The sequence below is a fragment of the Phyllobates terribilis genome, unplaced genomic scaffold (genome assembly GCF_046119375.1).
Source record: "Phyllobates terribilis strain yellow unplaced genomic scaffold, ASM4611937v1 Scaffold_1__5_contigs__length_1240528914, whole genome shotgun sequence".
NCBI lineage: Eukaryota > Metazoa > Chordata > Amphibia > Anura > Dendrobatidae > Phyllobates > Phyllobates terribilis.
Window position 1 is genome coordinate 1,040,214,539 of NW_027362761.1, and position 23,657 is coordinate 1,040,238,195.

Consider the following 23,657-nt stretch of genomic DNA (forward strand, 5'->3'; position numbering starts at 1 on the left):
TGGAGCCTATTTAAGGCCTAATGCACTGGTCATATTATAGCCCCATGTAACACATATATCCAGTTATATTGAGCTATAATACAGCACCGTTAGATTTCAACCACTGCGCCCTACTGCACCGTCACTTATCTCCAATGTCATGTGGTGGCACATTGAGATATTTTTCTTCCATATTCATATTGCATGCTCCAATGAATGACTTAATCCTGATATATTCTGCTTTCAGATGAAAGTACCTCCGGATACAGTGCCATCCAGTTTGTCTCCGTACAGCCTTGTGCACATGACTGTGTCGTGAGTATGACTGAACTCCTCCGAGCCTGCACAGAGTGGCCTTTGGTGCATGAGAAACATCCACTGGACTCACTGTGTCATAAGTATGAGGCATAAGGCAAGGTTTAGACGTATACAGCCCACAATGCACTCGGTCAGGCCGTGTGTTCCGGTCAGGCCATGTTCACACACTCAGTATTCGGTCAGTATTTTACCTCAGTATTTGTAGCCAGAACCAGGAGTGGGTGATAAATCCAGAAGTGGTGAGGTGTTTCTATTATACTTTTCCTCTGATTGTTCCACTCCTGATTTTGGCTTACAAATACTGAGGTAAAATACTGAGCAAATACTGAACGTGTGAACGTGGCCTTATTATGATACATTTCTGCCAGTATACCCACAGGCTCCTTTTTTAATCCTGGAATTTTTAGTCAATGAATGGTGATTCTTTGATAAAAAAATTCTATTTTGAGAAGAATCTATTCCAATACTACATACAGCAAGAATAATGCAATTTAGCATTACATTATAGCTTAATTGAAATGCACTTGTATTTTTATATTAGCTACTGTTGAATGCAACTTTTCATATTTTGTGAATGTTCTGTGTGAACATAATTTTACCAACTAAGAGAGTTCATGATTTGTAATTCTTCCTGGTTAATGCATCTTGGCTTTAGCTGAATAATTGCCAGATAATGGCTTTATATGATGACAAGCACTGACCGGCTACTATTAAATTATGGGCCTTGATGTAGGTTAGTTTTATTTAAAGGGGACCTCTCACCTTGGAAAACACTTTTTACCTGCAGATATGGGGATAATTTGCAGGTGAATAGCGTTACAATGCTGCCTGGCTGCCGCACTGAATGTGCAGAAAAAAAAAAATAATTTCCTCCCAGTTGCCCTTGGCTTATTATAGTCATTGTGGCATGCACAGATTGGCTAGAGTCACTGCTCACCATACTGTAAGCACGTCCTGACATTTTGATTGACAGCAATCTGAGATGTGCTGCAGAGCCAGCGGCTCCCATGAGGAAATAACTTCATTTCTACTTGCAGTAAGGCGGCATTGTAATTCTATTCGTCTGCAGATTAACCCTATATCTGCAGTTACATAGCATCTTCAGGGGTGACAGGCTTCCTTTAAGTCCAAATAAAGTAAACCTTCATCACCGTGTAGGGTGAATATTAGTAATTTATTTTATCAGCCCATGAGACAGATACATGTGCCGTGCCAACGTTTCGGCCTTTACATCAGGCCTTTGTCAAGGCAGTCCGTCCTGGTGTCTCTCAATGCGCAGTGGGGAATCTCCTAATCTTCCTTAAGAAAAATAATGAATGGCGTGTCTGTGCGCGCTAGTATGTCATATCATTCATACACTTTACTTTATTTGGATTTACTGATTTTCCTTCTGGGCACTGGTATCTATATTGGAGTGCGGACTCCTTTACCTTAGCCTAAGGTTTCCTTTAAGAGCAGTTATATAACGCCACTTTTTTCACTTGTAGTATGTATTATTATGCTCAGTAGCTGCTATCTAACCAGGAACTGATAGCATTTATGTCTAGTATGGTTTCATTTATTAAGGATGAATATTTCTGTTTGTCTTCACATTTACTCTGAAGTTGGTGCGCAGAAACAGGCTGCAGCATGTGGCATGTACTGTTTGACTTCCATAGCTTTTCAAGTGTTAATTGTAAACTAGCCATGGGCATATATTTATTCCTTAATTAAAATTGCAGTACTTAGTGAGTGTCAGTCTTGAAAGATCTGCCTACATTTCAACCAATCCTCCTAAGCTGTATAAAGCACAGGTCCCAACCCACATGCCATGAGAAAGTATTGGACTTGCTAAGAATGTGAGCTCATTAAAGCCACTGATAAACCAGCAAGCAACTACTGAAGATGAAAAATCCACTGTTGGGTGTACTATCATTTCTTTTGGACAAGATATTATTCTTTGTGAGACCAAATCCAAAGTGCATTCCCGTAAGTGATAAAAATGGTAAAGTGTATGAAACATCGCTCTTTAAAAGAGGTGATCTTCTAGAAGTTCCACGCACGCTCTTCGTCCATTTCGGCATCTACCTTGGGAACAATCGAGTTGCACATTTAATTCCAGACATTCTTCCAGCTTTGACTTGCGAAAAGGCTCGCGTTGAAAAGGTTGTGACTAACAAGAGATTGATAGCCGGCGTGCTTGCTAAAATGGCTAGTGTGAGAGTGGACAACGTGAACGATTTTGCTTACGGTTCAATTATATTACTCAACGACATGGACCAACATTTTAAAAACAATCCTCTTTCTAATGAAGAAGTGGCTCAGAGGGCCGAGAAACTTGTGGGAACCACATCTTATAGTCTGCTGTGGGACAACTGTGAGCATTTTGTGACTTTCTGCAGATATGGTACCGCTGTGAGCTTACAGACCGATAAGGTAACTAGATAAGAGAAATGTAACACAATGTGGGCTGTGTGGATGCATGTGGGTGACCTCATCTTAGCATTTTTTGTTAAAAATAACTGAGCAAAATAAAGTACTTGTTTAGGTCATATGTGTGCCATGACCAAGAGAGTTCTGATCAAAAATGATGGGTGACCACTCTACCCATGTCTACTGTAGCCAAGACTATACTAGATAAGGAGACTCACAACATTTCTTATAAGACTCCAAAAACTTGCCCACCTCTTCTGCTTGGGGGGAATTTTGCTGGTCTGAGTGTTGAATACTTTTGCTCCTGTGCACTCCATTAGCTCAAATAACATTTAGGGTGTATGCACCTTATAGATGTTCACCTGCATTCTTCTCTACAGACTCACTGTTTGCATTGCTAACGTGCACCACAGGGTGCTGGACACAGATGCTTTTTGTAATGTGAAGAAGCTCTTTTCATTCTGTCAATGAGCTTTTCAGGTTACACCCTGACCTGTCCTCTGATGCCATTTTCTAATGATGCCCGACTAATCCAATAGTAGATAAAAGTAAACATTCCCTAATTGCATTCAAAACCTAATTACTGTGTGCTTTCAAGCTAAGGGCACCAAAACAAGCACTGGTACAAGAGACTAAACATTCTGGTTAAGTAAGTTAAGCCTAATGTGGCTAGGCGAGAACTTAAGGTTACATTACAGACTCATTGGCACCCATCATGCACAGCATCTGTAAAATTGCAAAGGTTCGCTGAGTGATTTACCGTTCATCAAAACTTCACTTTAAACTTTATAATTGGATGAAAAGAAGATGTTTTGTCGTATATATCCTCAACGTACATGTCACTAGTTAAAGAAAAGATCAAGCTCAGTATTCTCACACCCAGCTAACCAGGTAGGATACTGTGAGAATATTTCTATCTAAAAAATATATAATGAAGCAGCACTAAAGTCTTGGGTAATGGGGGCAAGGCTTTTTGAACACATACCCACAGGTCCAATAAGATAAAAATAGAAAAAAAAAGCAGCTCTTCAATTTCAATGTGCATAAGGTGCAGGACTCTTTATTAGCCCATGTGGCAACAATTCAGTTCCACAACAGAACATTTCTCAAGCCTACTTCTGCTGTGAAACCAAAATGTTGCCAGATGGGCTAATAAATAGTCCTTCACCTTTTATACATTTAAATCGGAGTGTTGCTTATTTTTCTGTCTATATTTATATATAAATATATAAAGGGTGGGCCATTTATACAGATACAAATGGGAATGGTTGGTGATATCAACTTCCTGTTTGTGGCACATTAGTATATGGGAGGGGGAACACTTTTCCAGATGGGTGGTGACCATGGCCGCCATTTTGGATCCAACTTTATTTTTTTCAACGGGAAGAGGGTCATGTGACACATCAAACTTATTGAGAATTTCATAAGAAAAACAATGGTGTGCTTGGTTTTAACGTAACGGATACTGGAAGCCTGTGCTAGCATTTCTTCTGTGGTGTTGCTATCAGTGTGTCAAGAGTGGGAGAAGAGGGTTGCATTGACAATCCAACACCATGGGCAGCACTTGAACACATTTTATAAGTGGTCATAAACTTGTAAAAAAATCATGAAAGAATAAAGTTATGTTAAAACCAAGCACACCATTGTTGTTTTTCTTATGAAACTAAACGCAAACCGGATGGAATAGCATGCCGCTGCAAGATGCTGTGGTACCCATGCTGGTTCAGTATGCCTTCAATTTTGAATAAATCCCCAACAGTGTCACCAGCAAAGCACCCCCACACCATCACACCTCCTCCTCCATGCTTCACGGTGGGAACCAGGCATGTAAAGTCTATCCGTTCACCTTTTCTGTGTCGCACAAAGACACTGTGGTTGGAACCAAAGATCTCAAATTTGGACTCATCAGACCAAAGCACAGATTTCCACTGGTCTAATGTCCATTCCTTGTGTTCTTTAGCCCAAACAAGTCTCTTCTGCTTGTTGCCAGTCCTTAGCAGTGGTTTCCTAGCAGCTATTTTACCATGAAGGCCTGCTGCCCAAAGTCTCCTCTTAACAGTTGTTGTAGAGATGTGTCTGCTGCTAGAACTCTGTGTGGCATTGACCTGGTCTCTAATCTGAGCTGCTGTTAACCTACGATTTCTGAGGCTGGTGACTTGGATAAACTTATCCTCAGAAGCAGAGGTGACTCTTGGTCTTCCTTTCCAGGGGCGGCCCTCATGTGAGCCAGTTTCTTTGTAGCGCTTGATGATTTTTGCAACTGCACTTGGGGACACTTTCAAAGTTTGCCCAATTTTTCGGACTGACTGACCTTCATTTCTTAAAGTAATGATGGCCACTTGTTTTTCTTTACTTAGCTGATTTTTTCTTGCCATGATGCAAATTCTAACAGTCTATTCAGTATGACTATCAGCTGTGTATCCACCAGACTTCTGCACAACACAACTGATGGTCCCAATCCCATTTATAAGGCAAGAAATCCCACTTATTAAACCTGACAGGGCACATCTGTGAAGTGAAAACCATTTCCGGTGACTACCACTTGAAGCTCATCAAGAGAATGCCAAGAGTGTGCAAAGCAGTCATCAAAGCAAAAGGAGGCTACTTTGAAGAACCTAGAATATAAGACATATTTTCAGTTGTTTCACACTTTTTTGTTAAGTATATAATTCCACATGTGTTAATTCATAGTTTTGATGCCTTCAGTGTGAATCTACAATTTTCAAAGTCATGAAAATACAGAAAAATCTTTAAATGAGAAGGTGTGTCCAAACTTTTGGTCTGTACTGTATATACATACACACATACGTACTCCTCAACATTCAAATTGCAACACTAAGAAGGAAAAGTTGTGAGATTATGGAAATCACAGGATTGTTAGACAAGTTAATGACAGGCAAATGATGACAAAATGTTCAAAACTTCTTGATTTAAATAAGGTGTTGGCAGCTCCCTTTACAAATGCTGACTAATGATGTCCCAGATATGCTTGATAAGAGACAAGTCAGCAGATGCTGCAGGCTATCGTAGCACATTTAAGCCTCACAGACAGCAATGTGTCCTACTTTTGTCTTGGACACAACAATAGCTACAGATTGGTCTGGAGACTACGTGGGCAATAAGGGAATGTCACACTGGTCCTATTCCCGAGATTATGGTATGGGTTGGCATAATGTAGGGTAGCTTGACCCCTCTAATATTCATTCCAGCTACGCAACCAGCTCTGAGTTACCTTGATTTGGTTGTGAAACTAGTGGTAAAGCCATTTTTCCAAAAATGTTTTCCAAACATTTTTCCAAAATGTTTCAGGAGCCATTTTCAACACGCACGACAACAGGCTGGATCTTGCTCATGCTTCTGTAAGTAGCCTGTGTGGCCCAAATGTGCTATCATGGCCTGCAGCATCTAAGAACTTGTTTCGCACATATCTGTGATGTCATTGGTCATTATTCGAAAAAGTTGCAGCCAGCAGCTTGATGATTAGTGTGCCCAAGTGTATTCAGCATGACATAACATTCCTCAGACAACCATTAATAACTTCACTTATAGTATGCCAAGACAAGAAAGTGCCCGTGTTTCTGCGTGTGGTGCTCATAACTGGTACTAAATAAATTGAGATGTTTTTGTAAATTTTGTGTCCATTCTTTCATCACATACATACAGTGGTGTGAAAAAGTGTTGGTCCCATTCCTGATTTCTTATTCTTTTGCATGTTTGTCACACTTAAATGTTTCAGATCACAAAACAAATTTAAATATTAGACAAAGATAACACAAGTAAACACAAAATGCAGTTTTTAAATGAAGGTATTTATTATTAAGGGAAAAAGAAATCCAAACCTACAGGGCCCTGTGTGAAAAAGTGATTGCCCCCTAAATCTAATAATTGGTTGGGCCACCCTTAGCAACAACAACTACAATCAAGCGTTTGCGATAACTGGCAATGAGTCTTTTACAACGCCCTGGAGGAATTTTGGCCCACTTATCTTTGCAAAATTGTTGTAATTCAGTCACATTGGAGAGTTTCCGAGCATGAACCGCCTTTTTAAGGTCATGCCGCAGCATCTCAATCGGATTAAGGTCAGAACTTTGACTGGGCCACTCCAAAGTCTTAATTTTGTTTTTCTTAAGCCATTTAGAGGTGGACTTGCTGGTGTGTTTTGGATCATTATTCTGCTGCATAACCCAAGTGTGCTTCGGCTTGAGGTCACAAACAGATGGCGGACGGACATTCTCCTTCAGGATTTTTTAGTAGATAGCAGAATTCATTATTCCATTTACCACAGCAAGTCTTCCTAGTCCTGAAGCAGCAAAAAAGTCCCAGACCTACACACTACCACCACCATATTTTACTGTTGGTATGATGTTCTTTTTCTAAAATGCTCTTTTACTTCTACGCTAGATGTAATAGGCCATACACCTTCCAAAAAGTTCAACTTTTGTCTCTTCAGTCCACAGAGTATTCTCCCAAAAGTCTTGGCGTTCATCAAGATGTTTTCTTGCAAAACTGAGACGAGCCTTTGTTCTTTTTGCTCAGCAGTGATTTTCATCTTGGAATTCTGCCATGCATGCCATTTTTACCCATTCTCTTTCTTATGGTGGAGTCATGAACACTGACCTTAACTGAGGCAAATGAGACCTGCAGTTCTTTGGATATTGTTGTCGGGTCTTTTGTGACCTCTTGGATGAGTTGTCGCTGCTTTTAGTCGGCCGGCTACTTCTGGGAAGGTTGACCACTGTCCCATGTTGTTGCCGTTTGTGGATAATGGCTCTCAATGTGGTTCACTGGAGTCCCAAAGCTTTAGAAATGGCTTTATAACCTTTTCCAGACTGATTGATCTCATTTACTTTGTTTCTCATTTGTTCCTGAATTTCTGTTGATTGCAGCATGATGTCTAGCTTTTGAGGATCTTTTGGTCTACTTCACTTTGGTGCGGCAGCAATCAGGCCTGTGTGTGGCTAGGGAAATTAAACTCAGCTTCCCAAAGATGTGATAAACCAGTTAATTTCTGTTTTAAGCTTGGGGGAAGTTCAATCATTTTTTTACACAGGGCACTGTAGGTTTGGATTTATTTTTCCCTTAATAATAAAGATCTTCATTTAAAAACTGCATTTTGTGTTTACTTGTGTTATCTTTGTGTAATATTTAAATTAGCTTTGTGAAACATTTAAGTGTTACAAGCATGCAAAAGAATAAGAAATCAGGAAGGGAGCAAACACTTTTTCACACCACTGTGTGAACAACATGTCTATCAATTCTGTGACAAGGAGGCATCTTGAATCTGCCATCACCAACAAAGGCTTTTGTATGAAGTGTTAGCTAAATTTCAGTAAGCATGTTAAATACTTTCTCCCTGTGTCATTTCTCATTATTACACATAACTTAATTTATAGACATCTATGGTTTGACTTCTTAGCCTGTGTGGATTGGATGGGTTGTTACCAACATCTGGTGAGAATTTCATGTCAATAGCACCTTTAGAAATATATTTACTTAGAAAATTGGTGACGTGTTCAATACTTATTTCACCGTTGTATGTGTATATACAGTGGGGAAAATAAGTATTTGATACACTGCTGATTTTGTAAGTTTTCACACCTACAAAGAATGGAGAGCGCCTCTTGAGAAAGCCTTCCTGGTTACAGGCGAAGCGTGCATTGGGGCGCGTTCCTTTTACTTTCACAGCTCTGTGTGACACCCTGCCTCGGTTCATGGGCACTGTATCAATGTGGTAAGTCACTTGAAGGTTTCCGCTTCTTTCTTCACTTGAATATATTTACTCCTATACCTTGGTATAAGCCGTTTGGCTATTCTATAGATGGATATCACCTCCCATTACTCCCATGGTATATACTGAGGCCTATTCAGACAAGGCAGGATGTCATATCAGCCGACCTACTTTGTTCCCATGTCACATTTGTGTATTATGTATTTATATGATATTGTAATTTTAAATATCACTTCTTAATAAAATTTGATGTATGCCATGCTACTCTCTTTCTCCTTTTTTCAATCATTCAAAAGAATGGAGAGGTCTGTAATTTTTATCGTAGGTACGCTTCAACTGTGAGAAACAGAATCTAAAAATAAAAATCCAGAAAATCACATTGTATGATTTTTACATAATTAATTTGCATTTTATTGCATGAAATAAGTATTTGATACAATAGAAAAGCAGAACTTAATATTTGGTACAGAAACCTTTGTTTGCAGTTACAGAGGTCAGATATTTCCTGTAGTTCTTGACCAAGTTTGCACACACTGCAGATGGGGTTTTGCCCCACTCCTCCATACAGATCTTCTCCAGATCTTTCAGGTTTCAGGGCTGTCGCTGAGCAACTTTGAGTTTCAGCTCCCTCCAAAGATTTTCTATTGGGTTCAGGTCCGGAGACTGGCTAGGCCACTCCAGGACATTGAAATGCTTCTTATGGAGCCACTACTTAGATGCCCTGGCTGTGTGTTTTGGGTCATTGTCATGCTGGAAAGCCCAGCCACGACCCATCTTCAATGCTCTTACTGAGGGAAGGAGGTTGTTGGTTAAAATTTCGCAATACATGACCCCATACATCCTCCCTTCAATACGGTGCAGTTAACATGTTCCCTTGCAGTTTCCCCCACCATACTTCACGGTTGACACAGTGTTTTGGGGGTTGTACTCATCCTTTTTCCTCCAAACACGACGAGTGGAGTTGATACCAAAAAGTTCCATTTTGGTCTCATCTGACCATATGATCTTCTCCCATGCCTCGTTTGGATCATCCATCATCGGTGAACCTCAAACGGGCCTGGACATGTGCAGGTGTGAGAAGGGGGACCTTGCGTGCCCTGCAGGATTTTAATCCATGACGGCATAGTGTGTTACTAATGGTAATGTTTGATACTGTGGTCCCAGCTCTCTCCAGGTCATTGAGCAGGTCCTCCTGTGTATTTCTGGGCTGATTCTTGGGCAGAATCATCCTTAGCCCACAAGGCGAGATCTTGCATGGGGCCCCAGACCGAGGAAGATAGACAGTCATCTTGTGTTTCTTCCATTTTCTAATAATTGCACCAACAGTTTTTTCCTTCTCAACAAGCTGCTTGCCTATTGTCCTGTAGCCCATTCCAGCCTTGTGCAGGTCTACAATGTTGTCCCTGGTGTCCTTAGACAGCTCTTTAGTGTTGGCCATGGTGGAGAGGTTAGAATGTGATTGATTGATTGTCTGGACAGGTGTCTTTTGTACAGGTAACAAGTTCAAACAGGTGCAATTAATATAGGTAAATGAATGCTGCATAGGAGGGCTTCTTAAAGAAAAACTAACAGGTCTGTCAGAGCCAGAATTCTTGCTAGTTGGTAGGTGATTAAATACTTATTTCATGCAATAAAATGCAATTTAATTATTTAGAAATCATGCAATGTGAATTTCTGTTTTTTATTTTTAGATTCTGTCTGTCATTGTTTAAATGTACCTATGATAAAAATTACAGACCTCTCCATTCTTTGTAGGTGGGAAAACTTGCAAAATCGTCAGTGTATCAAATACTTATTTTCCCCACTGTGTATATATAGATACATATACAGTACAGACCAAAAGTTTGGACAAACCTTCTCATTTAAAGATTTTTCTGTATTTTCATGACTTGGAAAATTGTACATTCACACTGAAGGCATCAAAACTATGAATTAACACATGTGGAATTATATACTTAACAAAAAAAAGGGTGAAACAACTGAAAATATGTCTTATATTCTAGATTCTTCAAAGTAGCCTCCTTTTGCTTTGATGACTGCTTTGCACACTCTTGGCATTCTCTTGATGAGCTTCAAGAGGTAGTCACCGGAAATGATTTTCACTTCACAGATGTGCCCTGTCAGGTTTAATAAGTGGGATTTCTTGCCTTATAAATGGGATTGGGACCATCAGTTGTGTTGTGCAGAAGTCTGGTGGATACACAGCTGATAGTCATACTGAATAGACTGTTAGCTGATTTTTTCTTGCCATGATACAAATTCTAAGTAAAGAAAAACAAGTGGCCATCATTACTTTAAGAAATGAAGGTCAGTAAGTCCGAAAAATTGGGCAAACTTTGAAAGTGTCCCCAAGTGCAGTTGCAAAAACCATCAAGCGCTACAAAGAAACTGGCTCACATGAGGGCCGCCCCTGGAAAGGAGGACCAAGAGTCACCTCTGCTTCTGAGGATAAGTTTATCCAAGTCACCAGCCTCAGAAATCGTAGGTTAACAGCAGCTCAGATTAGAGACCAGGTCAATGCCACACAGAGTTCTAGCAGCAGACACATCTCTACAACAACTGTTAAGAGGAGACTTTGTGCAGCAGGCCTTCATGGTAAAATAGCTGCTAGGAAACCACTGCTAAGGACAGGCAACAAGCAGAAGAGACTTGTTTGGGCTAAAGAACACAAGGAATGGACATTAGACCAGTGGAAATCTGTGCTTTGGTCTGATGAGTCCAAATTTGAGATCTTTGGTTCCAACCACCGTGTCTTTGTGTGACGCAGAAAAGGTGAATGGATGGACTCTACATGCCTGGTTCCCACCGTGAAGCATGGAGGAGGAGGTGTGATGGTGTGGGGGTGCTTTTCTGGTAACACTGTTGGGGATTTATTCAAAATTGAAGGCATACTGAACCAGCATGGCTACCACAGCATCTTGCAGCGGCATGCTATTCCATCCGGTTTGCGTTTAGTTGGACCATTATTTATTTTTCAACAGGACAATGACCCCAAACACACCTCCAGGCTGTGTAAGGCCTATTTGACCAAGGAGGAGAGTGATGGGGTGCTACGCCAGATGACCTGGCCTCCACAGTCACCAGACCTGAACCCAATCGAGATGGTTTGGGGTGAGCTGGACCGCAGAGTGAAGGCAAAATGGCCAACAAGTGCTAAGCTTCTCTGGGAACTCCTTCAAGATTGTTGGAAGACCATTTCCGGTGACTACCTCTTGAAGCTCATCAAGAGAATGCTTAGAGTGTGCAAAGCAGTCATCAAAGCAAAAGGTGGCTACTTTGAAGAACCTAGAATATAAGACATATTTTCAGTTGTTTCACACTTTTTTGTTAAGTATATAATTCCACATGTGTTAATTCATAGTTTTGATGCCTTCAGTGTGAATGTACAATTTTCATAGTCATGAAAATACAGAAAAATCTTTAAATGAGAAGGTGTGTCCAAACTTTTGGTCTGTACTGTATATATATATGTTACGCTCGCGCCCGGACTGACTGGCGTGAGCGTGATTAGTGATCCCACTGTACCATGAACCGAGGATTGCCTGGAGGGGCGTAACTAAGTATCAACCTGATCCAACCAAGGTCGCACGGCGGCTCAGTCGACTCCGTGAACCAAGGAGGAACCGAGCAGAGGGACCAGGTGCTACTCCAGGTCAGACCACGGTCACAGCTGTTGACCCACACCGGGGAATGCAGGAACAGGCAGGTTAGACTGGCATACAGGCAAGTGGGTATTGGCAGGCACGGCTGGTATGCAGACAGGTGGGTACTGGCAAGCACGGCTGGTATGCAGACAGGTGGGCACTGGAAAGCACGGCTGGTATGCAGACAGGTGGGCACTGGCAAGCTCGGCTGGTATGAAGACAGGTGGGTATTGGCAAGCACTGCTGGAGTGCAGACAGGGAGATACTGGCAAGCATGGCTAGAGTGCAGACAGGGAGGTACTAGTAGGTTGGAACGCAGGCTGGATAGGGTCCAGTACAGACTGGGAGACAGGAACAGAGCCGCAGATGCGGTAGACAAGCAGAGTAAAGCGAAACCGCCGGAGCGGAGGACAAGGCAGAGCAGAGAGGAACCGCCGGTGCGGTGGGCAAGGCAGAGCAGAGCGGAACTGCCGGAGTGGTGGTCTAGGCAGAGCAGAGAGGAACCGCCGGAGCGGTGGACAAGGCAGAGCAGAGCGAAACCGCAGGTGTGGTGGACAAGGCAGAGCAGAGCGGAACCGCCGGAGCGGTGGGCAAGGCAGAGCAGAGGGAAACCGCTGGCGTGGTGAGCAAGCAGAGCCGAACAGGGCTGAAGGTGCAGGCAGAGAGGACAGGACTCTGTTCACATGGAACAGACTGGAAAATACAGGAAGATGGATAGAACACAGGAGGTAGATACGGAGGAAGGGAAAAGGGACAAGCAGAACCAGATACACACAAGGTACTTACTATGAAGTAGCGAGTGGACACAAAACTCACAAACAGAAGTACAGAGACAACGAGTTGGAGTTAGGTGCAGGTTCAGACACTGCAAGAAAAGGGAAGGTACGGACATAGAGACAAACAGGTAACAGACAAGGAGACAGTTCAGACAGGAACTGATACTGCAATGAGATACAAGAACGAGCCTGGGTATACAGCCCCCAGGGTGGCAGAAACAGACTAGAAATCAGAGATAACAGGTCTGTGTATGCAGCCCCCAGAGTGGAGGAAACAGACTAGAAGTCAGAGATAACAGGTCTGGGTATGCAGCCCCCAGAGTGGCGGAAACAGACTAGAAGTCAGAGATAACAGGCCTGGGTATGCAGCCCCCAGGGTGGCAGAAACAGACAAGATACAGGACAGGACCTGGCAATTCAGTTGCAAAGACAAACTGAGTGAAGGTGTTGCTCAGGCACCTCATTCTGGGTGGAGGGGGTTTAAATATCCAGTGACTCACAGCAATAAGCTGGGGATGCATTAGGAGCTCACCCACAGCAGCTATAAGAGTCAGGAAGTAACCTGGCTTCCGCCCTAAGCAATCAGACAAGAGACATGCACACAGCATGAACTGGAGCAAGGTTTGTAGGCTGGACTGATGGGTAAGATTGCGGTCTTGCATAGTGGGAGGTGGTGCACTATGCAAGCACACCACCAGGGATGTTACAATATACATATATATATGGAAAGCCCCCACACACATTAGATTATACTATACATATTAGGTTGTCCTTTTGTCCCAAACCCAACTTTATTCTAAGATTAATAGCTCTTTATTGACTTGCAGTCAACATCTCGCTACAATTTTTGAATTAAAAGATGCTGCAAAAAATAAGCATAAAAAAACATTGCAGTTAGTTGAGTTGTGTTATAAATTGTGTTTCCTGGTTTCACCAAGATTGAAAAATAACAAGGAAAAAGAATATGCATTTAAAAAAATATAATAAGTTATAGTGTTGATTACAAGCATCTAAAAACATCTTCACCCAGAGTTTTTTCATGCACTCTTAGGCTCCCTTCACATGTCCATGTATCCGGTACATGTGGCGTCCGTTTTCACACTTACCGGAGACAAGTACACACGCGTTCCCATTCTAATCTATTGGGCTGCGCCTCTGTCCGTGTTTTCAAATAGACCGTGTGTCCATGTGACCCACACGTAGACATGTCCATTTTTTGCCAGCAGCATGGATGACATACGTGTGACATCCGTGTGCTGTCCGTGTGACAAATACCGCAATAGAATGAAGAATAGAAATTAAAGATTTTTAGGTTTTAAAGATGTGCAAAGCGATACTGTATATAGATAGATAGGCAGATATCCATGAGATAAATAATTAGTGCCTTGCATGTGTAGCTTACCGTACATGTATTAACCTAATAAATAAATGAAAAAAAAATGACGTAGGTTCCCCCTCATTTTAGGTAACCAGCAAAGGTAAAGCAGACAGCTGTGAGCTGATATCATCAGGCTAGGAATGTCCATAGTTATTGGGCCCTTCCAAGCCTAAAAATACCAGCCCATAGCCACCCCAGAAATGGAGCATCACATGAGATGCTTCAATTCTGGCGATTCACTTTTGCTCTTCCGGATTGCCCTGGTGCGTTGGCAATCGGGGTAATGGGTCTTGGGTAGTGTTGAGCCACCCCCGTAGTGTTCGGGTTCGGTTCGGTTCGTCGAACACCGGGATGTTCGAGGAACTGTTCGTCGAACTGTTCGTCGAACACCTTAGAACACCGTCGAACACCGTTAAAACCAATGGCAGGCAAACAAAAACACATAGAAACACATAGAAAACACCGTCAAAGGTGTCCAAAAGCTGACAAACTGCTCAGAAGACGCTTTCTTTAAAAAAGCCGGCCGGCAATTCAGCAGCGGCATACACCGGTACCCGACAATTTAGACAAAAAGGAATAGAGCCTCACACATAGATTAGATAGATAGAAACATGTCAGTCACATATATATGAAGTACAGTGACAGTGTTGCTTACTGTACTTGTCATTTAGTGTAAAGGATTTATTAAAAAATATAATAGTGTTTTCATGCACTGTCTCTTTAAAAAAGCCGGCCGGCAATTCAGCAGCGGTATCCGACAATTTATAACAGACAGAATAGAGCTTCACACATAGATTAGATAGATAGAAACATGTCAGTCACATATATATGAAGTACAGTGACAATGTTGCTTACTGTACTTGTCATTTAGTGTAAAGGATTTATTAAAAAAAGTAATAGTGTTTTCATGCACCGTCTCTTTAAAAAAGCCGGCCGGCAATTCAGCATCTGTACCCGACAATTTATAACAGACAGAATAGAGCTTCACACATAGATTAGATAGATAGAAACATGTCAGTCACATATATATGAAGTACAGTGATAGTGTTGGTTACTGTACTTGTCATTTAGTATTAAAATAAAGGATTTATTATTAAAAAAAATTGGCGTGGGGTTCCCCTTAATTTTAGTCTCTAGCGGAGGTTAAGCAGACAGCTGGGGCAGATGTTTGAAGCCTGGGAAGGGGGTAATACCCACGGAGCTTCCCAGGCTACTAATATGAGCCCCCAGCTGAATACATAGCCTTTACTAGCTATTAAAATGGGGGACCCCCCCAAAAAAATGACGTGGGGTCCCCCCTAATTTAATAGCTAGCAAAGGCTAGGCAGACAGCTGGGGGCTGATATTAATAGCCCAGGAAGGGAGCCATGAATATTGGCCCCCTCCCAGGCTAGAAACACCAGCCGTCAGCCGCCCCAGAAATGGCGCATTCATAGGATGCGCCAATTCTGGCACTTAGCCTCGCTCTTCCACGCTGCCCTGGTGCGGTGGCAGGGGGTAATAGGGCTGGGGTTGATGTCAGCTTATAATGCCAGCTGACATCAAGCCCAGGTTAGTAATGGAGAGGCGTCTATAAGACACCCCCATTACTAACCCCATAGTCAAAGTTAAAAGAAAACACAAACACCCAGAATAAAGTCCTTTAATTGAAATAAAGACACAATCCTTTATTGTTCTAAATTAAACCATACTTACCATCACGCCCATTCCAGCTGAAGCCAACGATCTCCTGCAATAAAAGAAAAATAATAAAGCAACATCATCCTTACCTTTCCATGGTTCCCACGACAGCTTCAGCTCTGCTACATCGAGATGACAGGCTGGACCGCAGCAGAACGCCGCCATCCAGCCTGTCATCCCGCAGACACTGAGAAGCGCAGGCTTGCTTGCGCTCTGCAGTGTCTGGCTGTGACGGCATAAAGATGAGACGAGTTCATGTCCAATGAACTCGGCGCACCTCATGCACGTCACTGACAGCGTGGGAAAATTCTCACGCTGAAGCGCTGAGTGCAGGAGAATTCTCCCACGCTGTCAGTGACGTGCATAAGGTGAGCTCATGTCCAATGAACTCAGCTCACCTCCTGCACGTCACTGACAGCGTGGGAGAATTCTCCTGCACTCAGCGCTTCAGCGTGAGAATTCTCCCACGCTGAAGCGCTGAGTGCAGGAGAATTTTCCCACGCTGTCAGTGACGTGCATGAGGTGAGCCGAGTTCATTGGACATTAACTCGGCTCATCTGGATGCCCTCACAGAGAGACACTGTGGAGCGCAAGCAAGCCTGCGCTTCTCAGTGTCTGCGGGATGACAGGCTGGATGGCAGCGTTCTGCTGCGGTCCAGCCTGTCATCTCGATGTAGCAGAGCTGAAGCTGTCATGGGAACCACGGAAAGGTAAGGATGATGTTGCTTTATTATTTTTCTTTTATTTCAGGAGATCGTTGGCTTCAGCTGGAATGGGTGTGATGGTAAGTATGGTTTAATTTAGAACAATAAAGAATTGTGTGTTTATTTCAATTAAAGGACTTTTTTCTGGGTGTTGTGTTTTTTTTAAATACTTTACTAGAAATTCATGGTGGTCATGTCTAATATTGGCGTGACCCCATGAATTTTGGGCTTAGGGCCAGCTGATAATACCAAGCTGGCCCTAACCCCTTTATTACCCAGTGAGCCACCGCATCAGGGCCCTGGATGAGTTGGGTACAGCGCCAGAAGATGGCGCTTCTATGAACGCGCCATTTTCCGGGGTGGCTGCGGACTGCAATTTGCAGCGGGGGTGGCCCAGAAAGCTTGGGCCTCCCTGCGCTGCGGATTCCAGCCCCCAGCTGCATAGTTGTACCTGGCTGGACACAAAAACAGGGCGAAGCCCCATGTCAATTTTCTTTAAATTATTTCATGAAATAATTAAGAAAAAAAGGGCTTCCCTATATTGTTGTGTCCGGCCAGGTACAAATAGGCAGCTGGTGGTTGGGGGCAGCCCGTTCCTGCCTGCTGCACCTGACTGGACACAAATATAGTGCGAAGCCCCACGTCAATTTTTTTTTAAATTATTTCATGAATTTCCTGAAATAATTTAAAAAAATTGAAGTGGGGCTTCGCACTATATTTGTGTCCAGCCAGGTACAGCAGGCAGGAATGGGCTGCCACCAGCTGCCTATTTGTACCTGGCCGGACACAACAATATAGGGAAGGCCTTTTTTTCTTAATTATTTCATGAATTTCATGAAATAATTAAAAAAAATTGAAGTGGGGCTTCGCACTATATTTGTGTCCAGCCAGGTACAGCAGGCAGGAACGGGCTGCCCCCAACCACCAGCTGACTATTTGTACCTGGCCGGACACAACAATATAGGGAAGGCCTTTTTTTCTTAATTATTTCATGAATTTCATGAAATAATTAAAAAAAAAATACGTGGGGCTTCGCCCTATTTTTGTGTCCAGCCAGGTACAACTAGGCAGCTGGGGGCTGGAATCTGCAGCGCAGGGAGGCCCAAGCTTTCTGGGCCCCCCCCGCTGCAAATTGCAGTCCGCAGCCACCCCGGAAAATGGCGCGTTCATAGAAGCGCCATCTTCTGGCGCTGTACCCAACTCATCCAGGGCCCTGGTGCGGTGGCTCACTGGGTAATAAAGGGGTTAGGGCCAGCTTGGTATTATCAGCTGGCCCCAAGCCCAAAATTCATGGGGTCACGCCAGTATTAGACATGACCGCCATGAATTTCTAGTAAAGTATTTAAAAAAAACACAACACCCAGAATAAAGTCCTTTAATTGAAATAAACACACAATTCTTTATTGTTCTAAATTAAACTATACTTACCATCACGCCCATTCCAGCTGAAGCCAACGATCTCCTGCAATAAAAGAAAAATAATAAACCAACCTCATCCTTACCTTTCCATGGTTCCCACGACAGCTTCAGCTCTGCTACATCGAGATGACAGGCTGGACCGCAGCAGAACGCTGCCATCCAGCCTGTCATGCCGCAGACACTGAGAAGAGCAGGCATGCTTGCGCTCCTCAGTGTCTCGCTGTGACGGCATCCAGATGAGCCGAGTTCATGTCCAATGAACTCAGCTCACCTCATGCACGTCACTGACAGCGTGGGAAAATTCTCACGCTGAAGTGCTGAGTGCAGGAGAATTGTCCCACGCTGTCAGTGACGTGCATGAGGTGAGCTGAGTTCATTGGACATGAACTCGTCTCATCTTTATGCCGTCACAGCCAGACACTGCAGAGCGCAAGCAAGCCTGCGATTCTCAGTGTCTGCGGGATGACAGGCTGGATGGCGGCGTTCTGCTGCGGTCCAGCCTGTCATCTCGATGTAGCAGAGCTGAAGCTGTCGTGGGAACCATGGAAAGGTAAGGATGAGGTTGCTTTATTATTTTATTTTTATTACAGGAGATCGTTGGCTTCAGCTGGAATGGGCGTGATGGTAAGTATGGTTTAATTTAGAACAATAAAGAATTGTGTCTTTATTTCAATTAAAGGACTTTATTCTGGGTGTTTGTGTTTTTTTTAACTTTGACTATGGGGTTAGTAATGGGGGTGTCTTATAGACGCCTCTCCATTACTAACCTGGGCTTGATGTCAGCTGGCATTATAAGCTGACATCAACCCCAGCCCTATTACCCCCTGCCACCGCACCAGGGCAGCGTGGAAGAGCGAGGCTAAGTGCCAGAATTGGCGCATCCTATGAATGCGCCATTTCTGGGGCGGCTGACGGCTGGTGTTTCTAGCCTGGGAGGGGGCGAATATTCATGGCTCCCTTCCTGGGCTATTAATATCAGCCCCCAGCTGTCTGCCTAGCCTTTGCTAGCTATTAAATTAGGGGGGACCCCACGTCATTTTTTTTGGGGGGTCCCCCATTTTAATAGCAAGTAAAGTTTATGTATTCAGCTGGGGGCTGATATTAGTAGCCTGGGAAGCTCCGTGGGTATTACCCCCTTCCCAGGCTTCAAACATCTGCCCCAGCTGTCTGCTTAACCTCCGCTAGAGCCTAAAATTAAGGGGAACCCCACGCCAATTTTTTTAATAATAAATCCTTTATTTTAATACTAAATGACAAGTACAGTAACCAACACTGTCACTGTACTTCATATATATGTGACTGACATGTTTCTATCTATCTAATCTATGTGTGAAGCTCTATTCTGTCTGTTATAAATTGTCGGGTACAGATGCTGAATTGCCGGCCGGCTTTCTTAAAGAGACGGTGCATGAAAACACTATTATTTTTTTTAATAAATCCTTTACACTAAATGACAAGTACAGTAAGCAACACTGTCACTGTACTTCATATATATGTGACTGACATGTTTCTATCTATCTAATCTATGTGTGATTCTCTATTCCTTCTATTCTAAATTGTTGGGTACAGATGCTGAATTGCCGGCCGGCTTTTTTAAAGAGACTGTGCATGAAAACACTATTATTTTTTTTGATAAATCCTTTACACTAAATGACAAGTACAGTAATCAACACTGTCACTGTACTTCATATATATGTGACTGACATGTTTCTATCTATCTAATCTATGTGTGATTCTCTATTCCTTCTATTCTAAATTGTCGGGTACCGCTGCTGAATTGCCGGCCGGCTTTTTTAAAGAGACGGTGCATGAAAACACTATTATTTTTTTTGATAAATCCTTTACGCTAAATGACAAGTACAGTAAGCAGCACTTTCACTGTACTTCGTATATATGTGGCTGACATGTTTCTATCTATCTAATCTATGTGTGAAGCTCTATTCTTTCGGTTCTAAATTGTCGGGTACCGGTGTATGCCGCTGCTGAATTGCCGGCTTTTCATGTTTCACTGTTGGCACTGTTCCCATCGATTTGGGCAATCATTGTAATGCCACAACCACCATGGCTGTGGCATTACAGTGAGTGGCAGACAATCCCTGCATGATTGGTGCTCTAAATAGCACCAGACATGCAGGACACGCTTTTGGTGCACGAACAGTTATCGAACATAACCTCGAACAGCCGAATTTTTTGCAAATCGTTCGGGTTCGTCGACCAACTCGAACACCGCCCAAAACAGCTCGAATTTGAGATTGGCGAACAGTTCTAGTCGAACACCGCTCATCTCTAGTCTTGGGTCAACTGTGAACTGTCCAAAAACACAGCCGACATCAATCCCTAGTGTTAGTAATGGAGAGGCGTGTATGAGACAAAAAAAATACTTTATTAAATAAACACTTCCTGACACTTTCCCTGGTTCGCCACTTTAATAAAAAAAAAAATCCCACGTAGGTCTCGCCATAGTCTACCGAATCTGATGTAGTCCAGTGAATGGAAACCTGAAAAGAACATATACACAAAACACAGATAAATAAAACAAAGACACTTTTCTAGTCAGATATGGTGGAATAGCCGGCCTGCCTGAGTTTTTTTTTTAATAAATTGGTGAACCAGGGAAAGTGTCGGGGAGTGTCTATTTAAATAAAGTATTTTTTGTGTGTTTTTTTTTTTTATTAATGGGTTAGTAATGGGGGGTTGTGTCAGCTGTGGTTTTGGACAATTCACAGCTGACATCAACCCCAATCCCCATTATCCCGATTGACACCACACCAGGGCAATAGGGAACAGTGAAGGCAAAGCGCCAGAATTGCAGAATCTCATGTGATGCTCCACTTCTGGTTCGACTGTGGGTTTGTATTTTTAGGCTGGGAAGGACCCAATAACCATGGTCTTTTGAGCTCTTTCTAACAGCATCAGGTTTCAAAAGCCACTGAACAGTTAGAAAAAGTGAACTGACCATTCTTCAACCAGCTTTTGCTTGGAAGACGTCAAATGCTTGTGTGGCACCCCAGGGTTCTGGTTACCACAGTAATAGCAATATTACGTCTGTGAGCAGGTGGGAGGTCTCCTGGTCAGGAACCCTAAGCATGCCACACCTCCTGCCCAGTCCTGGGAGGGGAAGAACTTCCCCTACATAAACTGGGGCTGAGGCGGGGTTAGAGAGAAGAAGAGGAGTCCCAGACAGAGACACAGTCTGGTCTGGAGTGGAGCAGATGCAGGGAGAGCAAGATCAGGAGCTCTGTGGGAGCAGTGATAAAAGGGGTCCGGGACTGGAAGCTGTAGAGCTCGTCCTGACTGAAGAGATCTCACCGGACACGGAGTCCGAGGCTGTGGGGACTGTTCCATACCCAGCAGCAGAAACCGTCCGGCAGGGGATTTCAGGTCCTCTGGCCAAGAAACCCGAAGGCACGGTCACACGCAAGGGACCAGCACCGCCGTCGTGGAGCGGAGGCTACCAGAAGGCCCCGAGTCACCGGCCATACGGGTGAGCACCACACGGTACACTCAGGGACGTGGGCTACTTTTACCCGCTTCTAGCAAGGTAGCCAGGAAGAGTACAATTAGTTGGGGAGGCCTACAACTCCGCCTGGCCGGGGGAGATCCTATCTGCTCACGGACTGACCAGGCCCCGATCGCTAGCCAGTACTCCCGGGAGGGTCTACCTTTGCCACCAGTAAAGACCCTGAACTACACCGCACCGTCTCTGAGTGGTTCCTGGTGCCCGCGTGCAATTCTGCGATCCCCATCATCCGCGTCCGCTGCCCTGAGGCCATACCCCTCCCGTTGGGGGTTATACCATCCACGCTGCACAACCGTACCACCGGCCTCAGCAGTCTGCCCTGCAGCGACGGTTTCATAACTGCATTCAACGGGTGGCGTAGTCGAACACTATAACATCTTATACTAAATTCCGCCACTTGGTTTGACACCCTGGGCACGGACCGGGTCACCGCCACGAGGACTACTAACCCCGACAGATCCGGCTCCGGGTATTCCCCGAACATGGCCCAGGGGGCGCGTCAACTTTTGGCGTAGTCGGCAGGATCTCGTGCCCGCAACCACCGGGTACTGCGTGCCTGAAAAAGACTGTTAAACTTACCTGTAGTGAAGATTCCCGCCATCCGACGCCTTCTTCCCGCCATCCGTGGAGTTTTCCCGCCATCCGACGCCATCTTTTGCCTTCTTCCCGCCATCCGTGGAGTTTTCTCGCCATTGGACGCCATCTCGAGGACGCCGCACGGGAAGAAGAGGGGCGTGGACTCCGAAAGCGCGCGAGAACTGAAGCCCCGCCTCACGTTGCGTAAGGTCCTGGAAGGAGCCCAGCAGACGCCGACGTCACAGGAGCGCGACGGAAGGTCCTCAACCCTGACGATCCACTGCGGAGCCGCGGCCTACGGAAGAGGATCATCGCAAGGTAGGCCACGGTCCACTAGGGGGGAGGAGGATGTCGGATACGGAGGAGAGCTTCACTGCCACAGCCACCGCCAGCACCACCGCTGCTGCGGTCATGCCTTTCACCATGCCCTACATCCCGGGGGCAGCCTGGCTACCCCAGTACTCAGGGGAGTCACATACCCTAAATGACTTCAGAGAAAGGCTGGATAGCCTCTTCCAGGTGTACCCCCTCACAGAAGAGCAAAAAGTGAGCATCCTGGTGGCTCAATTAACAGGGGCAGCCCAAAGGGAGGTAAAGTCCTGGCCACTTGGGAGGAGGAGGACTGCCGCAGAGATACTAGCCCGGCTGAAGGACACCTTTGATACCCGTACCTCAGCCGAGATCAAGCTTGGATTCTACGGGTGCAAGCAGCGAGCACATGAGAATATAAGGGACTATGCACTAAACCTACAAGAGGCCCTGAGAGCCATTAAGCAGGCCGACCCTGACGGCGTGGGAAACGAAGACAAGCTGTTGACTGAACAATTTATAGAGGGTCTACATTGCAATGCCCACCGAACCCAGTTGCGAGCAATGGCCTTACAGGACCCTCATCTGGACTTTGCACAGTTCAAGGACAGAGCCATCCGGGTGCTCCGAGAACCGGCACCAGGTGGCGCTGTGACCCACAAATGCCCTGCTACCATTTACCACCAGGAGACGGCGCCCTTGTCGGCAGGGCCTGTGGGAGCTGATGCGCAGGCTTTAAACAATGACCCGGCTACAGACCTGCACCGTCAGGTCCAAGAGCTAACTAAAAGCGTTGCCGCGCTAACCCGAACTGTGCAGTCTTTACAGGTTTCTACTCCAGGGAAGATCCAGCTGGCATCCGGACCGGAGGATATCCCGTGGCGCCGACCAAGGAGGACCCCACCGGCCAGAGGAAGACCTAGCGACCGATACAACGAGGACGGACAACCCATCTGCCGCCGCTGCAATCAACCCGGACATATGGCAAGGTACTGTCCTTTAAACCGGCACAACCTGGGGTAGAGGGCCAACCCCTAGGAATAAGATCACCAGGCCCATTGAACTGGCGTGACAAATACGTGGGAGGACGTCCAGTCTTGCCTGTGGTACTGGATGGCATTCCTATGAGTGCCCTACTTGACACCGGGTCACAGGTCACCACCATCCCGTACGTGCTCTTCAAGCAGTACTGGAATGACTCGGATATAACCCGC

At 44.6% G+C, this 23,657-nt stretch overlaps 1 protein-coding gene across 1 annotated transcript in view; it reads left to right on the top strand.

Moving 5' to 3' along the window:
- Window positions 1-303: 303 nt before the first annotated feature.
- LOC141157614 (lecithin retinol acyltransferase-like) overlaps window positions 304-23,657 on the top strand; it is a 52,475-nt gene continuing 29,121 nt past the window's right edge. Inside the window, exon 1 of the mRNA XM_073645104.1 lies at window positions 304-2,712. Within this exon, the coding sequence (XP_073501205.1) occupies window positions 2,182-2,712 (531 nt within the window). The 5' untranslated portion in view covers window positions 304-2,181. The remainder of the gene's footprint in view (window positions 2,713-23,657) is intronic.